Source organism: Tripterygium wilfordii, chromosome 15, assembly GCF_013401445.1.
Source record: "Tripterygium wilfordii isolate XIE 37 chromosome 15, ASM1340144v1, whole genome shotgun sequence".
Lineage (NCBI taxonomy): Eukaryota > Viridiplantae > Streptophyta > Magnoliopsida > Celastrales > Celastraceae > Tripterygium > Tripterygium wilfordii.
The window spans coordinates 10,814,254-10,833,659 of NC_052246.1; the positions used below are offsets into that span (position 1 = coordinate 10,814,254).

General features: G+C 34.3%; 1 protein-coding gene across 2 annotated transcripts; it reads right to left on the reverse strand.

The window, feature by feature from the left end:
• Nucleotides 1-9,998: 9,998 nt before the first annotated feature.
• On the reverse strand, nucleotides 9,999-12,837 carry LOC119980063 (agamous-like MADS-box protein MADS9). 2 transcript variants are annotated; one of them, XM_038822720.1, is made up of 7 exons: nucleotides 12,461-12,837; nucleotides 12,147-12,213; nucleotides 11,480-11,541; nucleotides 11,196-11,295; nucleotides 11,035-11,064; nucleotides 10,823-10,867; nucleotides 9,999-10,278 (listed from the first exon to the last, which is right to left on the reverse strand). In XM_038822720.1, the coding sequence occupies exons 1-7, from the start codon at nucleotides 12,646-12,648 to the stop codon at nucleotides 10,210-10,212; spliced, it is 561 nt and encodes a 186-aa protein (XP_038678648.1). In that variant the 5' UTR covers nucleotides 12,649-12,837; the 3' UTR covers nucleotides 9,999-10,209. The 2 variants fall into 2 exon arrangements, with proteins under 2 accessions (XP_038678648.1, XP_038678647.1); XM_038822719.1 differs by having other exon boundaries at nucleotides 9,999-10,284.
• Nucleotides 12,838-19,406: the final 6,569 nt, after the last annotated feature.

Below are 19,406 nucleotides of genomic sequence, written 5' to 3' on the forward strand. Positions count from 1 at the left end.
CGACAACACTTCCTTTTGCATTCAAAACAAGTGTCATTAGTCGGTGTGGTTTTCTTAATCTCTATGGTTTGTTTTCATCTACCTCCCTTTTCATCTACCGTCAGTGTGCACCGAAAATCTCTGGAAACAATTGCTGCTGGAGTTCACTGGAAACAAACAGACCTCAAAATAAAGCAGTCGGTATTGTGGAAAGATAAGATTTGGGTAACAGAGGAGATAGAGATAGAAGAGAGAGGATCCATTTATGGAATAAAAGAAGGTTAGGAACCCAAAGGAAATACATGCACCTATTCGAATACATGGACCTGTTATTTAGCTTTTAATGCTCTCAAAAATCATCAGGCGAAAGAGCTTCGCAGAGTGGATGAATCTAACGTGGAGCAGCGGAACCGTCAGATAGAAAGAACAGGTAAATTGACTTCGTCCCTTTTGATGCCGAGCCTTGAAGAATCCTATTTGAAGCTATTTAATGCATATGGAATTACTCTCTCCCTGGTTCATGAATCGGGATCTCCAACTGTAAGATGTTGACTCAATGAAGAGTTAAACCGAAAGGGATGAACATGAGATACAAAGAGGTGCCTCAAGAATCGTAAACCACAACAACAACTTAAGCTTGGATTTTTTTTTATTATGATTAATTCCACATGGCAGTTCAATTGTTGCATACCTAAGTTGGCGTGGACACTCTAAAACCGCCCCTGATCCTCCGTTTTAGTATATATCCACGTTAGATTCCAAAGTGAATGTGTAGTTGCCACGTGAAATTAAGTGATTTAAATTATTTTAAAGAAAAAAGGCAAGCTAAAGTTATTTTTGCCGTTTAAGTTTCTTCTCGACTCTTCGTTGGCCGTGTCAATCGACTCTTCCCCTGCGTTTATCTTCTGCTGCACGCTTTCATTCAACAGATCCATGCATCTCTCTTATTGATTGTGCGCCTCTTCTTCTCCCCATGATTCATGCTTCTCCCGCGATTGATTTGGGTTTCTTTAATTGATTTATTGGGCAAAGAGACGCCTCTGCAATCTGTAAGTACACTAAAACGGAGGATCAGCGACATGGCCGTGATTTTGGTTCAGTGCAATCATATGCAGTAGAGGCTTCTTCTGGGTGGTTTCTTTCTCTTTTTCCTTCCCTTTCGATAAGGTATGTGGTGCTTCAATTTCTTGGGTTTTTTTGCCGGAATTCCAGTTATCTTGATGTTTACTGAAATGGATTTACAGATTTCTTATTTTCTGACGAAATCAACTAACTTCTCTGTGGACGGACAATCAAGGTGTGGTTTTGTCAGAAGGGTCCATGCACTTCTGAAATTGATTATACCAATGAAGAGAACATAGATTTCGAGACATTAGTTTCATGCATCGAGGTTCCAAAAACCGGATGGAAAACGCTTCTTCACGACAGTTCGGTAATCACAGAATGCTTCCACACCTCAATTTAAGATTCACCCATTTCGTCTCTTCATTTATATTCCAGTGGGAAATGGGAGAGGGAGAGAAAGTGTGTGTGGTGAACCAAATCTCAACCATGTAAGAGGATAGGTGAGAAAAGGGGAGAGAGCTACGATTAAGCCATTGGTGGTAGCATACGAGACTTCTGCCTTTGCCCGGTCAGTGATTTATGTTTAATTTCATTGATGATTTAACATGATTTGAATGTTCCGCCGTTAAACATCAAGGTGTGGTTTCTTTCTCTTTTTCCTTCCCTTTCGATTGGGTATGTGGTGCTTCAATTTCTTGGGTTTTTTTTGCCGAAAAGCTAGAATGGTTGAAGGAGTTGTTTATCTTGCAAAATGCAATAAAAGATTCTTCAGGGACATACAAAGGTATGTGATAGAGCAGCTACATATGGTGTTTATTATCGTCTTCAATTATTGGCAATTGGCCTTCCTTAGATAATTTATCCAATATCTACAAGATTTTTTTGTATGCTAATCTTACTCTTTTTTATTCCATGTAAAACAACCAAAAAAAGTGGAAACCCTGACATTATGACTGTTCATTCAACCAATGCCTGTTATGGGGAGCTGCAGCTTTGGTCATCTGTGTTTAGAAAGTAGAATTTCTTCATTTATGATGTTGTGTTTTGAGAAAATCAAACCGTAGCTACAGCTTTAATCAAGTAAATTTGATCAATAAAAATCGAGATGCCAACATCTGCAGATTGAAGATGAGAGCTGTTCCAACTTTCCTCTGATCACAGCACAAGCATTGAAGAGGTGTGTTTTCCATATTACTGAAAGCTTCGATTAAGTTAATATTGTTTCCTGACCGGTTCTCTATATCCTTTGATTAAAGTATATGATTTTTTTAAAAATTTTATTCTGATCACTACTGTATCTTTGGAAACAACAAACCAGCATGTATGGTTCAGTCATCATGTGAAAGCAACAACCTTATTTGTAAAAATTTTGTGTGCTCTCTTTTTTCAGTATTGAATCTAATGTAATTGATGTATGGCCTAATGTTCAAATCGAGTATTGAAATTTTGATGCAGCAGCGATGTATATGATTTAAGTACTTTCTTAACCATTTAAAGTTTCTTTACTATGTGTGTACGGAATCTGATTAGAACCAATTTTCCTTTTCATCCTCTTATTTAGTGCTTATTACAAACTGAATAGCATTCATGTGAGGGGTTTTCGAAATTATACTTATAGACCAATGCATTCTCATACAATATGCAATCTGATTGACAACCAAGTTAATTTCCTATTGCAGTTATTACATTAAAACTAATCTTTGAACCAAGCTTAGGTTTGATCTTCTTATTTATTGATCGTTAATAATAAATAATTTACATTAGTGTTGTGTAACCCAAACGCTCTCTCATAGAAGTTAACAAATTAGAATAACTCCTTAGACCCGATTCATGAAACGCATATAAATATCGACGAATTCAACGTAAATTAAATGTCTTGGCGACTCTTTGGATGATTATTCGTGCATCTGGAATGGGCGAGGCAAGTATTTATTCAGCAATTTCAGAACATGCCTTTACTGGGTTGATGGTGTTGTTTCATTCTTCCTTTTCTAGCGTTCCATAATTTTCATGCCAGTCCATCCAATTTCACAACAATACCTAACGGTATCACTCCGTCGACTGTGTGAAATAGGTTCAACCAACATAGCAAACGATAGGCTTGGCAGGCGAATAACAAAAGGAGATCTCCGGATCGCGAGCCTGCATTTCTGGTACGCTCTCTGTTGGTTGGATTAGTGCCCTCTTCAACATAGATTTTTTTGGACTTTTTTAATACGTACTGATGAAGTTTATCGATTTGTGCGAACCAGGTTCAAACAACAAGGAGACAGCAGGCTTGGAAGATGGAGGACAAAAGGAGACCTCGGGATGGCAATAGCCTGCATATCTGGTACGCTCTCTATTGGTTGGATAAGTGCCCTCTTCAACATAGATTTTTTTGGACATTTTTATTAGTTACTGATAAAGTTTACCAATCCGTTTTAAATTCGATTACTTTGAAATTTTTAACCAAAAATTTTCTCACTCATGTTTTGCTGATTTAAAGTTGCTGATGAATGCCGATGTACTAAATGATATGATTTTATATTTCATTTAGCTGATTGTCGACTTCAGCTAAAAGCTTAAAATGGTGTCGCAAAACTAAGTATCTTTTCCCTTTTGAATTCACATCTGAACAACTCAAAACCTGCCAAGTTCCCTTCTGATGTGGATGGTGGTATGTGTTGTGCCAGGTCCATGTCGGGAATTTCAATATAAGTAGTCGAAAAAAAAAAGGTGCGATTGAAACCATTGAATAAGCTTGACAATTGCATGTGTAACATGTATTTTTTGTTTTACATTTTTTTTAGAATTACTTGGTTCCTATACAATTAAATCGTGTAAAATATAATATGCCCTAACCTCTTTGAGAATGGTAGATGTTATTAGTTTTATCTAATTTTTTATTAATATTATATGCTATATACTTCATGAACCTGCAAGTATCGAAGTTAATTAAGTAGAAGTAGAGTTAAAAAACCTGTTGAATCCCAGTTGGGCATTTATTTTTAAAAAAATTAAGATTTTGTAGGGAAAATGGCTTACAGAGTTGTTTGTTCAAAAATTATGTTTATGCACATGTCAATGCTGTCTCCTAACATATACCGCGAAAGACACACAAATTATTTGCCACTAATTATAATCACATGGGCTTTGACTCACCATTTTTTCATCAAATGCTAGATTTACGTACCAACGATTATGATGACTGAGCTTTTAATCCAGATGAATGATCATGAGATATCAAGGAATTACAACAAAAACTCAAGCAAATATGATTTAAGATGGAAGACAATAATCATAGTCACATTATAGTGATTAGAAAATGTTGTGCAAAACATGCATCAGTTTCACGATATCTTGCAAATGGACAACCTCTAACAACACTTTGTCCTATGTCAATTTGAAATCGTAATACTTTCAACTCAAATTTTTTTGTAGCTAAATTAGTAGGAGTGCGTTCAGTTTATGAGGGGGGAGGATTCAGTGGATATCAGAATTGGTGCGTTCAGTTTATGGGCATTGGGAGCTTGAAACTTTTTAAAAAATTTACAAGACATCAAGCCGTTATCTGAATAATGGTAGGGCTTTGTCAGATAGAATAAAGTAAGAGGACTAATACTTCGGGCATAAGCTACTTTAAAGCATTAAGAAGTATATCGTGCTCAACTGACTGGTGTTCTTTTTTTTTCCCCTTAAAATGTTGTTATAATATTAGAATGATTGATGCAACTGTTTTGGTTTGCTTATAAATTTTAGTCACTGGAATATAAGTACCATACTGTATCTTTTATTTGTTAGCCATTTACTTCTTTCGTAAGGCCAAATGGTCATGTGGAAATCACTTTCATGGAGGTTTTGTTTTCAAAATTTTCTGTTTAATATTATTGAAAATTTCCCTTTATCTCTATAGGTTTTGGCAACTGATGAATGGATGATGCTCTGATATCTGTTCATCTTAAAGTGTTGTTACAAGATTCTGCACTTCTAGCAAAGTTGAGCATAGAGATGAATTAACGGATATTTCAATTTTGGTAGAATTAGTCTTGCTCACGGATAAGAACCTCTGCCTCCGCACTATATTTGTTGCACTTTTGTAGCAGCTTTCTTTGCATGATTTGTGATGTTCATCGATGGAAATTTGCATCTGATGTAGCTTCAAAGTCTAAACCACCTATAGCTTAAGATCCCCTGCCTGCTTCATTGACAAATGGTGCTTTCTCGCATGCAACCACTCTCCTTCCCATAACAAAAGGTGATGTGAATTTAAAACCGCGTAAATTTTTGTTCGAAGATGTGTATATATATATATATATATATATATATATATATATATATATATATATGTTTAATACCAGTAAATGGCACAGAGGTAAATCAAATGATCTCCAAAGCAATCTCTATCTTAGGACCGGGAAAACATTATCTTCCACCAGTTTGAGGCTTACAAACCAGGATTTACACTATGTCCGATATCAAACATTTGTTGATTGTTCAGACTCACTAAACCAATCGAAAAGGTTTGTTATAAGGGACGTCTTTCAAATGTCAAATTTGGTTTCGATAATTCTAATACTTAAAAGTCTTTCACTAGTCTTCCAATAATTTGAGGTACAAAACTAAACTTGGACCTCTTTTTTCACTGCATGAGCGACCACCGAGGACACTCACATTATTGATACAGCTTCCTATCTAAATGAAGAGGCCCAAGTTATATTTCTTGCTTTTCAAGATTTTGCTAATTGGAACTTTTAAGAAATTTATCTGCTGAAAATGAAATTAGTGACATCATGACTGCTTAGTTGGAAATCTAGAATTTATGAAGTTGATTGTTAGATGATATAACCTTGAATTTTTTTCATACCAAATCTACGCTTAACTACTTATTTCAGGACAATGCTTAATCTCATTTTTCTCATTCAAAAGTAAGAGCAGCACAATTATGAAGTTCTTAACAAGGACCGCGCGAAGCGCAAGTATACATCTAGTTTTTTTAAAAGAGGAGGAATGTATTTGTTAAAGAGAAATCGACACTAAGTCTGATGTTACAACCTCTTGAAGCCAATTAGGCTCGAAAGACGATTTTCATTCACAAAAAATTAGAGATTTCAAAGTAAATTGAGCAATACAATGAGCAAATTTTTGTTGGTGCTTCTTGGCCTAAACAAAAACTAAAGAGTGAAGAAAAGAAAAAGAAATAGCAAAATCCTTGAAGGTCTAATTTTGTATAATAAGATGTAATTAATTTATATACAATGATATAAGAAAGAAATAATAAGAATAAAAAAAGGGGAGATTGTATTCATGAGGTGAAATTTGAAACAGATTAAACATAAGATATTTACATATATAGAGCCCACAATTAGTTAAATGTAGCTTGTTAAAATCAATAAGTTGAACACATGATTTATATACATAGTTAAACTTCATAACTCTACTAATATAAAGTTAATTTGTTCAAGAATGCGAGTCTTATTATCATTATTGTAAGTTGTAACACGATCTTTTAAATTGATTTTATACTATAATCATAAAACTAAATTAGACATATGCTAAATTTTGTAAGATTGTTATTTTTTTAACAAATAACATAAAGAGGAAAATTGAATATATGCAATATACTAACTACCTAACACAAATTGAATATATATTAAAGCTCGTGAATCTCAAGCTCCGTCCTCACGAGTCCTTCCCTTTTTCCCTGCTCACGCTTGAGTATTTGTTATGTAAAGCCTAATCGATGGATTTGTACTCTAAAACTAGAAGATTTCGCGTGATTTGGCGGCGAGTCCAGACTTCTTTTTTTTTGTACTCGCGTGCTTGGGTATTTGTTATGTAAAGCCTCACCATTGGATTCACTGTATTATGCTTTCGGCTGATGTCTATGCTTACGAGTTTTGCCCTATATATTATTCTATCGCCTTCTTTGTTTGCATTGTCATCTTCTGAGGGCAACTACTGCACGTGTCTTCTTATCTTGTAGGTGTAGCTTTTGACGTGTGTAGTATGTCCTACGGTTCATGCACCTGGTCGTTCGTAGTCCAGTCATTTGTCTCCTTTTGATCTACTCTATTTTGGTCGTCTGTTGGTCTTTCAACCTTGACTACGGGTGTGCGGTGGGGAAAGTTCTCCATCGACGTCATTTTTGTAGGTGTTATCCTCTTTGCAGGTCAACTGCGAAGTTTTTGTGGTATGATCTTTTCTGTTTCATTTTTCCAGTCCTATGTGGGTATGCTTGGCCACCCGTGTTTGACGAAGGTAGTCTTTTGCCGTCATCGTTTGTTCAGATTAGTTCAATTATGTGTACTTTGATTTTGTTGGTCCTTTTATTATCGTCGCCTATTTTCGTGTTTGTTTACGTATTAACAAACAACACTACTTACTATACAAAATTTTAGAAAATCACAACAACATATTTACAAACACTTGTAAGAAAAATGCTCAACATGGACATATTAACACCAAGGAAACATGTTGAAGCTGTAAGGAGCTTTGATTGGTTGGCGATATGGTTAAAGGCACATGCCACGGGTGTAAGAGATCTAAAGCCTAAAGAATTGCCAATGTTGATTGAAGCATCAGATCACCACAACTAGCAAAGAGAGGCGCTCAAAAGAAGTATCAAATTAGAACTTGCAACAAATTATGACTATGATGGCATCTATTTGATGAACAAGTATGAAAATGAGAAAAAATAAATGATCACACATGCTATGGACAAATTGCTTAGGGATATAATAGGTGGTCAATGTCTCATTTCTTTCAACATCATATGCAGAAAACAACAAGAAGTTATACTTCCCAATAATAAAGACACTACATGAAAAGGCTAACCAACAATATCTCACTCTCCAACAACTGATGGAGAACAAGGAGCGTGCAACTCTCAAAGACAAAGTACTCCATAGGAAAAACAACTTATCCAAAAAACAAGAAATAAAGGGAATCAACACTAATGTTGAACACATGCACTGGTGTAGGCTATTGCAAACACTCACCTTAGATGGAATTAGACACTTGAGAGATACAATATGAACAACTACCCTGAAGATAACGTTGCAATAAATGAGGGAAATTCAGCAACCCCCTAAAGATATAATTCCAGGCAAGTATAACGGGAAGCTCTTCATGCCATTACTTGAGGATGTAATCAAGATTAGTATGGTTGTTGACAGAATTATAGCAAAAATACAGACAATGAACGAAAAATTCAAATTATAAAGAGCGTTATCCCATGAAAGAAGCCTCTAAAAGTCAACATAAATATGCAATTGATTTATTATAAGATACAGGTTTTATGGAAATAAAACCTATTCATTCTCCTATTGACACCAATGCAAAGTTTTCCACTACACAAGGTACTTTTTTAGAACATCGTTTTAAATATAAGAAATTAGTCGACATATTGATGTACTATTACTAGGCCAGATATCATATATGCATTTAACACTTTAAGCCAGCTCAAGTAAAATCCAACAGATACATATTACGGTAGCACATCAAATTCTCAAATACATTAGAGGTACCTTGGGACATAGTTTCTTTTAGCTATTACTAACAATTTGGAAGTGAAAGATTTTTGTGATTCGGATTGGGCTATCTACTTAGATACCTGCAGGTCAGTTACATGTTATTGCATTAAATTGGGAGAAGCTCTAGTGGCTTGGAAATCGAAAAAGCAAAAGACTGTGGGGTAGGAGGCGCATATGGAAGGGTCTAGGTCTTCATGAAGATGGGTGATGTACTCTGCGCCCCAATCTTAGAGGCGTATAGATGGGGAGGTGACATCGTATTTAGATAGGACTGCATTGAAGGAAAATAGTATACATCGCCAATTTGCGACGGAATCAGTCTTCTGTCACTAATTTAACGACATAGATCATTCTTATGTCGCTGACTAGCGACGGATTTTGTCATGCGTCGCTATAGTAGCAACGAAAACTAATTTTCGTCTCAAATTCCGCCATAGATTTTGGCAGGACATCCCTTCTTAATCAATGATGAATTTTTTGTGATGGGATATTTCGTCATAAATTACGCCGTAAAATATCAAAATAATTCAAATTTAATTGCAACAAATATTTAACACATTTATGTCGTAAAGCATAAATTTAGTGAAAGAAAAAATTCCGTCGCAAAAAATAAAATTCTTTTACTGTTAAAATTAATCTTTCTTAAATTAATCATCCAAGAAACTAAGTGCATGTATACTATATTGAGTTACAGGGTCAAGGAACTTCTTTATTGGTACAAATGAAGTTTTTTTTTTATCTTTGATTTGGCTTTGTAACCATTGGTTTCTTGACATAATTTGAGTTGATATTAATTGGTCGATCAATTTTAGGCTTTATAGACAAGAATTTGAGATTTTGAGTGAACTAAGAGCAACTGCAACAATGACTTTTTAGTGACCCATGGAGACATTTTGTTCTCCCAACTAATGGCCCATGGAAAAAAAATGAGGTGAAATGGTGTTATTTTGTTGGGTCAATTTTGTTGTGGCAAATATGCAACCATGGAGAGTTGTTGGCCTTGCAAATGGCTCTCTTTTGCACTTCAAGTGGGTCCCACAATAAAATACACTTGTATTTACATCAAAATTAATATTGGGTCATATTTCTATTACACAAAAAAATAAAGCCAACAAATTTACACAATTGTACCAATACATTTTGTTGGGAACTCATTTTAAGACCTCATTCTAGGACCTCATAGGAGAATTCCTATATATATATATATAATTCTCACATAAAGGTCTAAAGTAAATATGTAAAATAAGGGTTTCTGTTTACACCATTTATTTGAAATATGTGGTACCCAAAGCAGTGGGCCCCATTTGTAATCTCACTCATCCGCACCATTAAAAAATGACCCTTATTTTATACCTTATGTGAGATGAGCGAAAAACATATCCCATATCTACATTTTAGGCTAATCTCTAAAAGCATAGCCATCTCTAATGATATTATACCTTCATAAAAAGATGAATTTAAAACATTTTGTATACAAATTAAGTTCAAGTAGTCGTAGCTAGCTAGCTAATTTGGGTTCAATATTACAGACCAGGATACACGAACGCACAACAAAGCCAGGCATTGAAGATATATAGGGAGTTCAAATATAATTAAATTATAATGATAATTAAATCCTGTCTTGTAAATTATTAGGCATATATCTAATTAATTAATGAGGGTTGTAGTCCTGCCTCATCCTGTGCTGCTGGTACCCATTTTGCATGGCCATCTCTGCACGCTGTTGCTGCATGCGTGATCATTCAAATTCAAAGAGAGAGAGAGAGAGAGAGAGAGTGAAAATTAAAATTAGCTCCCAAAAATATATATTAAAAGAGTTAGAACACCCTAGCTACTGATATCAAGAGGAAATGTATGATAGCCCCAAATTAGTTTTCTAATAATTAATAGGTGACAAGATTTTAGTTCTTACACGCATGAACTATGGTGTGTGTGTGTGTGTATATATATATATATATATATATATATATATATTACTTTCTCATCAATGTAATTACCTTCCCTTTAGTTTTCCCCCTTTGAACTTATATTAATAAAATGTGATGATGAGAGAAAAACACACACACACACACACATATATATATATATGTATGCATGTATGAATGATGCTTGATCAGTGAACACTACTAGTTAATTTGTTTATTTAAATTCTTCAATGACATTAATTGTAATATGATTTTATATATACCCTTCACAATAATTGCATGTAATCTAGGTAAGCTACCAATTCACCTCTTCATCAATCATAGAGAGAGAGAGAGTACCAGAATGAAATTGAGGCTCTTATTCTCCTCCTCCAACATCTTGTCCTGACCAAGTTAAACAAAATAAACATTTCGTACACACGCACATATATATAAATACATATATATATATATATATATATACACACACACATATATACATATATATTACTTATTTAAAGAACAATAATCAAAATCACCCAAGGAAAAATTACGCTAGGGATTAGACATACATTTTCCCTTAGCATCCTGACAAGCTCATCCTGCAAACAAAAAATGAAAATTAAGAATAAAGAAAAATAGTAAAATGAAGATTGTAAAATTAAATTATATATATCTTGATTGCCTAAGATTCAATCTGCAAACAAATTAAATTATATTATGTAAAACTAGCCTGCTTGTTGCGAATGCTAGTCTGTCCTTTCTCAAGAACATCCTCAATGACGATGAGTTCTTTGTGGTTTAAAGATGTGATATCTTCACCCTTTAAATGCCTACAAAATAATTAAATAATTAAACTCAAACATATATATATATATATATATATATATATATATATATATATATATATATATATATATATATATCTATTAGCTAGTATGTGTGAGAAATCTAGAGGGGAGAGAGAGAGAGAGTAGGCATGAAATTAACAAACTAATTAGAGAGTGAGAGATGTACCTGAGCTCAATCTGCATGCTATCATTCTCTTTCTTGATCCTATCAATTTCATTGTTGAGGTTCTGTGAGGGTTTTATTGTTTCAAAAGAAAAAGAAAAAAAAAATAACCCTAGATGTTAGTTTAATTATACATTTATCTTCAAAATAAATAAAAGAGTTGAAAATTTTATAGAAGAAGATATGCAATTTACAAATATGAGAGAGATATGTTTCTACTGATTAATTAAAAAGAAAACCCAAGAGAAGATAAACAAAATCCATGTTCAGAGAACTATATGATAGATCTGGTGGTTTCAAGTGTCAAAACTAAAAACCCTGTTCAATTTTAGCAAGAAAAAGGAAAAGCAATAAAACATTTTTATTACCAGATCTGGTCATGGATGTTACATTTCATATGGTTTCAGTTTTCTTTTTATTATTAAAACCAAGAAACATTAGAACAACACAGCAAGAGATCTTGAGGGTATGAAAGACATATATAAAGACACCCATTTGTAGATCTGTTCATAGAATTCATGGTTCATGGTTCTTTACATAATTTTTAGCAAAAAAACATGCCATTTTCCTTTGGGACAAGCAAGAAACACAGAGATTCTTCATAGTATAAAACATTGGATAAAAGAGGTGGAAGAGAGAGAGAGATAGAGAGAGAGGATTTGACCTATACCTCATGCTTAGCATCCCACAACCTATTCCCAGACTGCTTGTGATAACTCTCCAAGATATCAACCAACCTTCACCATACAAACAAAAGAAAAAAAAAATCAATCAAAAGAATAAAGTCCAAGAAAAATCAATTGAATCAACAAAGAAATCTATCATAAATTAATCACCAAAATTTTTTTTCAAGAAACCGACAAAAAAAAACCAGTAAAAGACCAAAAACAAAGAAAAAGTAGAAAAACCCTAATCACAATATATAGAAGAAAAAAAATCAATTTAAAGTAAGAGATGGGAAAGAATTAAACTTCATTAACGTACTTAGTGGAAGGGCTACAATACTCATGCATCTTGCCAGAGCTAGCAAAGATGACAAGAGAGACTTTAGCATCACATAACACAGTGATCTCTTTAGCCTTCTTTATTATTCCACTCCTTCTCTTTGAGTAGGTAACTTGTCTGTTGCTCGAGTTTTCAATCCTCTTGATCTCAATCTTTCCTCTCCCCATCTTTCACTTCTACACACACAAACCCAGATTTAATTTCTTCTCTCTTGTTCTTCTACTCGTCTTTATGAAGAAAGATGAGAGATGTATGGTAGAGAAAGAGAGGGTAGGGTTAAAGTAATAGAACTATAAGGAGTTGGAAGATAAGAGACTTTCTTAGTGGTACAGAAGATGAAGGCTTGTTTATGGGTTGTTGACAAAGCCAACCCAACTGCCTTTTTCTTATGTGATGTTTGATTTAGCTTTGCTAGTTTTGTTCCACCTTGTTAACCACTGGTCTCTTTTGTGACATAATTTGACTGATATTAATTGCTCTGTTTTAGGTTTTGGGAAATCTAGACAAGACTTTTGAGGTTGAGGTTGTGTGAACTAGCTAGGACCCAATTAGACTAGGATGCATGGTGTTTGATAGGTGCTGGGGCTAGCTATGCTGTAATTGTATTTACAGCGGATCCATTGTAGTAAAAATGAGGCAATTAAAATTTTTCTAAAAATGAAATAAAAGTATAAATGTATTTTGATCGGGTTTATGAATCCAACGATTTTTTTTTGTCTCAAACAAAAATTAAATTCGTAACAAATATTCATAAGCTCGATCAAAATATATATTCATAATTTTTTTAAAACAATTTGTACCTAAACCCTAAAATTTAGGATAGGTTCGATCGAGCCACCCGTGTTTGATACATAAAATATATAATAATCACAAAACAATGAAATTTAAACCATCAAATCAAGAAACGAAAAAGTTTTATCAATTAATATTTGATAAAGGTGGTCAAAACTCAAAAGGGAGTTTAGGGAATAGAAGATTTCTTGTGTTTCATTTTGTCTAAGGAATATGATTGTCAATGTCAAACTATCAAGATCCATCACACCAAAAGGATTGGAAACTTGGAAGTTGGAACCAAGTAGACATAAGCCTAGCTACGTACGTAGGTTGGTCTTACCTTAGCATGCAAGGTGATGTGATTAATTCGCAGAGATCATGCCATTGTTTGATTTCACGCTCTTGTATATGTACACTGTACAAGACTGGGTACCATTTTGAAAATTTTGTGTCTTTATTCCTTTGTTTTTTTGGATCCGACGAGACATTGAGAGTTTTCAAGTCAAAGTTTGATGATCGAGCCTTTCTTTTACGGAATTTGACCTCAATCAGTAACTTTGTAGGCACACTTGAGTCACTAGTTAGAGTGATAAGAATTGTGTGTATCACTTTTATGATCAGGGTTCGAACTTTTCCTCCTGTTTTTTTTTTAAACACTCCTTAGGGCAGGTCAATGTTTTATTATTTTAAAAAATATTTCGATGCCCTACTCTTCTTGTGTATTTTGTGCAGTTTACACTCAAAAAATATTTTGAGGAAAAAAATAGTTCACAAAAACCTCATTATAGGCCAAGGCTCCCAAATTGAAACAAAATGTCTTAATATCAATTCCTTGAACCTGCAATATAAGAAACATTATAAATGTGCCATTAAAAAGTCATAGAAATGCAATAAGTTATAGATACTGTTAGGTGCAAACCAAAATCCCACATCAGCCAGATATGGGAAAAATTGTGGATTTATAAGTGTGGACAATATATCCATTAGTGTGAGGTCTTTTGAGTAGAAATCCATGAGTAAATCTGTGCAAGCCTAGGCTCAAAACGGACAATATCATACTAATGTGGAGATATGTCGTGTATATACCCCAACCAATGGTATCGGAGCAAGGTCTCAGACTTAGCCTTGTGGATGAAATTCTCAGATGCCGAACGAAGGTGGTGGGCCCCAGTTAGCTCACAATGGATCGTTGTTTGAACTCGAGGCAAGTGGTATAGTGCTCTGGTGCTTCGTATGAGGTGTGTTTTCCAACGCAGCAAAGTAGAGTTGACTTGGATAGAGCAAGCTATCAAGGAAGGCGGTGTGCTCTGGTACTTCAAATAAGGAGTATGCCTACAACATGGTGAAGATGACGCAGCAAAGTAGAGTTGACTTGGATAGAGCAAGCTATCAAGGAAGGCGGTGTGCTCTGGTACTTCAAATAAGGAGTATGCCTACAACATGGTGAATATGAGTATTTGATCTCGATGGATGGAAGGATATTGCTTGAGGGGAGGCTTGAACCATGAGGAATGGTGTGGTCCTTGGTTCAAGGGGAGGATTGTTAGGTGCAAATCAAAGTCCCACATCGACTAGACATGAGAAAGATTATGGGTTGAAAAAAATTAGAATGGACCTATTGGAATAAAAGTTTGCTTTGAGGGACCTATTGCTAATTATAGGGATGTTACGGTAACGGTAACCGTTACCAAACACGGATTACCGTTACTGATAATGTCGGTATCTCAAAATTCGTATCCTTTACCGTTACCAATAACATCGGCAAATCATCGGTCGATATATTATTTAATCGGTATTGCTAGCCGGTAATCGATAAATTTACCAATTCTTTTTTTTTTTATAAAACTGAGTGATTTTGTACAAGCAGGAAGAAGCAATACAGAGTGATAGGAAACCCAAACTACAGAAAGACCCCAAACCCATAGCAAACATCACATAATACCAACCTTTATCTCAGACAACCTCATATGAAACCAACATCATCTCAAGAACAATTAGAATGAAGCAAGGTCACTGTAAAGAATCATCAGTAAATGATTGTACATACTAAGAGACGACTTCTTCCATATTTTTACAGTACGGTCACCCAAAGCCAAAGGGGAAACTACAATATCGCTTTCAAAGAGAAAGCTAGCCAATTTGTGACCTACAAAGAGAAAGAAAAAAATAAAGGAATTCAGGAGCTTCTTCAAAGAATTGGGAGAACCAACTCAGAGCGAAACCCCCTTCAAGAACCAAAGCAACAAAGACTCCCTAATCTTAAGAAAAGAGACGAAGCCGAACTTCTTCAAGGAAAAGGGAGAACTGAGGAATTGAGGAAGAAGACAGCGGCTTGTGCAGACCAAAGAGAGAGAATGAGCACAACCCGAAGAGAGAGAATGATAGTGAAATCAATGAATAAGTGAAACCCTAAAAAATCAATGGTGGAGATCTTATTACCAATAGATCTAACGATTATCATTAAAGAAATTAAAAATAAAAATAATATTAAATTATTAATATATTTATATATCGATAATCAGTAATAATACCGATGTTGAAATTTCATTACTGTTACCGATACCGATATTATCGATAAAAATACCATACTGACGTATTGGTAATGGTATACCACTACAGTGCCCTTTTCAGCAACCAAAAGCTCAGTAACGGTATGGTATTGAATAATTTACCGCTATCATAACATCCATAGCTAATTAACCCAAATTTTAAAGTACATGGTGTTTGCGTTTTGAAGTTGTTATTGATTTCATAAGAAATGTATCTAAATCCATTTTATCCTTTTACTACTTCTCATTTATCAACTTCATTTGCGTGTACAAGGTATCATGCATGATTGAATCAACAGTAGCAAGCGAATAGATAATTTTAAGATTGAGATTATGAATATCTATTGTTGAGATGGATACGATTCATGAATAAATTCTCCTACGAAAAGTAGAAATATGTACTCTTATTGTGGATAAATATAGTATTAATTAATATTCATCTCAAAAATAAAATTTACAGATTTTAGGAGTAACACTGCCTTATTGTCTTATCAATCGATTTGCCTAAATTGATCACAATCACGATCACTTACAGGCAAGCAATAGCTAGGAGAATTCAATTGACAATCACCTTCAAAATTTCAAAACCCAATATTCTTTTTTCATGGCATTAACATGCTCAAGTTCTGCTTAAAGGGTGTGTATATTGCAACATGTTCATAGTAATTTTATTAAAAGAGATGTATCAATGTTTACTTGGAAATTCTGATATTCATTTCTTTGGTACTGAATTTTGGTTACTGGATTTGAAGATTTGAGCTATCTACTTGAAGTAATTAAGGCAAGTCCCATACTACTTGGAAATTGATAAGAACTGCTTGTTTTGCTTGTTTCATTTCAATTTGTGCAAATCAAGTCATCTATTAAGTTGATAAGAACTATTTGTCTGCTTGTTTATGACGTATTTGATGCTCTTGACATATTATGGATTCACAATCAAATGGTGATTGTTTCATTGACATTATACTTGAAATGTCAATCAACATGTTATCGAAGGCTCCCATCCTTTTGAGAACAACAATGACCAATTTAGTCCACCTTAAGTTGAAGTTGGTTCCAAGTCAAAAAAGCCTCAACGAGGTCAAAATTTCGCCATAGAAGAAGATAATCTTCTTGTGTCGGCTTGGCTTAATACAAGTCTTGATGCTATTCAAGGTACAAATAAAAAGTCAAAGACTTTTTAGAGAAGAATTACAACATTCTACAATGAATATGAGATTTCCAAATATATCGAATGATCCGAGTGCTCTTTAAATTCGATGGACATCAATTCAATCTGCGGTAAATAAGTTTACCGAATTTTTGATTCAAATAGAGACGTCGCGACCTTTCGGTCTAAATGAGTTAGATAATGTATATATTTTAATGTTTTAAAGTTATGCCAAGATACTATTAATTTTCTAATTATTTATGTTTCTGATGTATTTTACAGATGGAAGAGACAAAGTTGATGTTTTTGAAAATTTTAAAAACTCATTTTTCAGTTTGAGCATCGTTGGAATAAATTAAGGCATCAACCAAAGGGGATTGCTCAAGTTGATCAAGGCTATTTGAAAAGAAAGAATAGGGAGTCATGTTAATCTTCCACTCTGGATATCATCAATCTAGGTGATGACAAATAACTACATCATTGGTTGTATTGGAGAGATCTTTGGGCAAGAAGGCCGAAACGGCAAAACAAAGGAAGGAGAAGCGTAAACACAATGATGTTCCAGATTTTAGTGACGTGTTTTAGGAATGGAAGGATGATAGGAATCTAGCTAAAGAGGAAAAAATACACGAGGACAAAGTGAAGATGACGGAAAGAGATGGATCAAAGGAAAGCAGACATGGCAATAATGATAATGGATTTAAGCACTATGGGTGAAATGCAAAAAAAATACTTTGAATCCCTACAAGCTAAAATTCTTGTTAGAATGATGAATGAGTAGTATTTAAGTTGAAAGTGTGTAATATTTAGATTTTACATGTATGCTCATTTTGAGACAATGATCTAAATGTATGCATGTGTACTCTTTTTGATACTTGTTTTACATATATATTTTCTGATACTTGCTTTGAAATTATGATTTTATTAAAAATAATATAATCGGTAAAAATTAAACAAAAATGAAATTAAAGTGAGTGAAGAAAATGAATATTTAAGTTATAAATGATGGTTTAGAGGAGCTGATGTGGAGTGTTGTTAAATGATGATTATCTAAAACTATAATGACTCATTTTAGAGAATCTGTTAAGAAGAGCTAATGTGAATGCTATAAACCTCCAATGAAAAGATATGATAATCGAGGAAGAGAGTACCCAATAAGGTTGAGTATATTTTTCATCACAAAAAGTTGGTTATTTTTCAATTTCGTCATCAAATGTTTCAAGTCAGAAACCAAAAATTTAAATTTGTTCTATTTTTGGTAACTCAGATAGATTTTCTCTTTTTCGAACAGTCAATCCGCTTATGTGGCCAGTTGACAGTCAAGTAATCGTCAACGTTTGATGACGTTGATTCACGGTATGTTGATATATTCTCAAGACGCTGATATGTCATATAGATGTTCCAAAATTAGTCATTGAAAGTGAAGTTTAGTACCAACTCATTTTTTTTGAAAGAGATATCTATAAACTCAAATAGGATAGTCAGTCAAATACAAAGCATGGGAAGAGGGTCGAACTTGTCCTTGGATGACACATTTAGAATTACAATTAACACCAATAGAAGCCTACACATCAGCCAATTTGTTCCCACATCTAGGAGTAAAAAGAACTTGACAATCCAAATTAATCAATTGAGCCTGAATGTCATCTAAAATAAACCCGATAGGTGAACGAGATACTCTGAATGTAAAAACTTGATTAATCACAAATCCTCTTCACCTCTTCACAAACCCTAGGTTGAAGCGCAAACTTGATTGTTTTCGACGAAATCCATACTCTCTTTTACGACCCACGTCATCATCTTACTTAAGCTCAAAGAAGTGTTCTTAAATACGACTGCTCACAGAATCCTCAATTCTTTCACACATAGAATGCCCAAATACTCCCTCCTCAAAGCCCCCAGCACTTTCAAAGGATGGTGAAAATCCCGAAAACTTTAGTTACTATGCGACCACCGTTTTCAAGTCACCGAGATTATCTTCGATAAAGAAACGCATCACGTCTCTCGCAGCCATGAACTCTTCACCCGCCCTGCTCGACATTCGCTATCACAACTCCCTCCTACACTATGTTGATTGACAATGTTTGCAATACTAAGAATGTCCGCGAGGCAACATGATTGATTGGGATGTCAAATGACTATGGTTTTAAGCCGGATTGCTACGTTTATAATGCAATCGTGAAAAGGCTATCGTTCATTGAGTAAAGGGTGTGAAGCAATTAGGATTCATAACAAGATGAAGAAGGAAGGAGTGGAGCTTGATCTTGTCACTTACAATACTGCGGAGGACAACTTTTGTTAACAACATTGTGGAGAATTAGGGTTTGAGAGAGAGTGAATTTGGGTTTTTCTTTCCCCTTTAAGATAGAGGAGAAGAAGTAGTTTTCAATTATTTTTTAAAATTTAATCTCCCCTACAAAAATACACATGACATTTTTTACAAAATCAATTG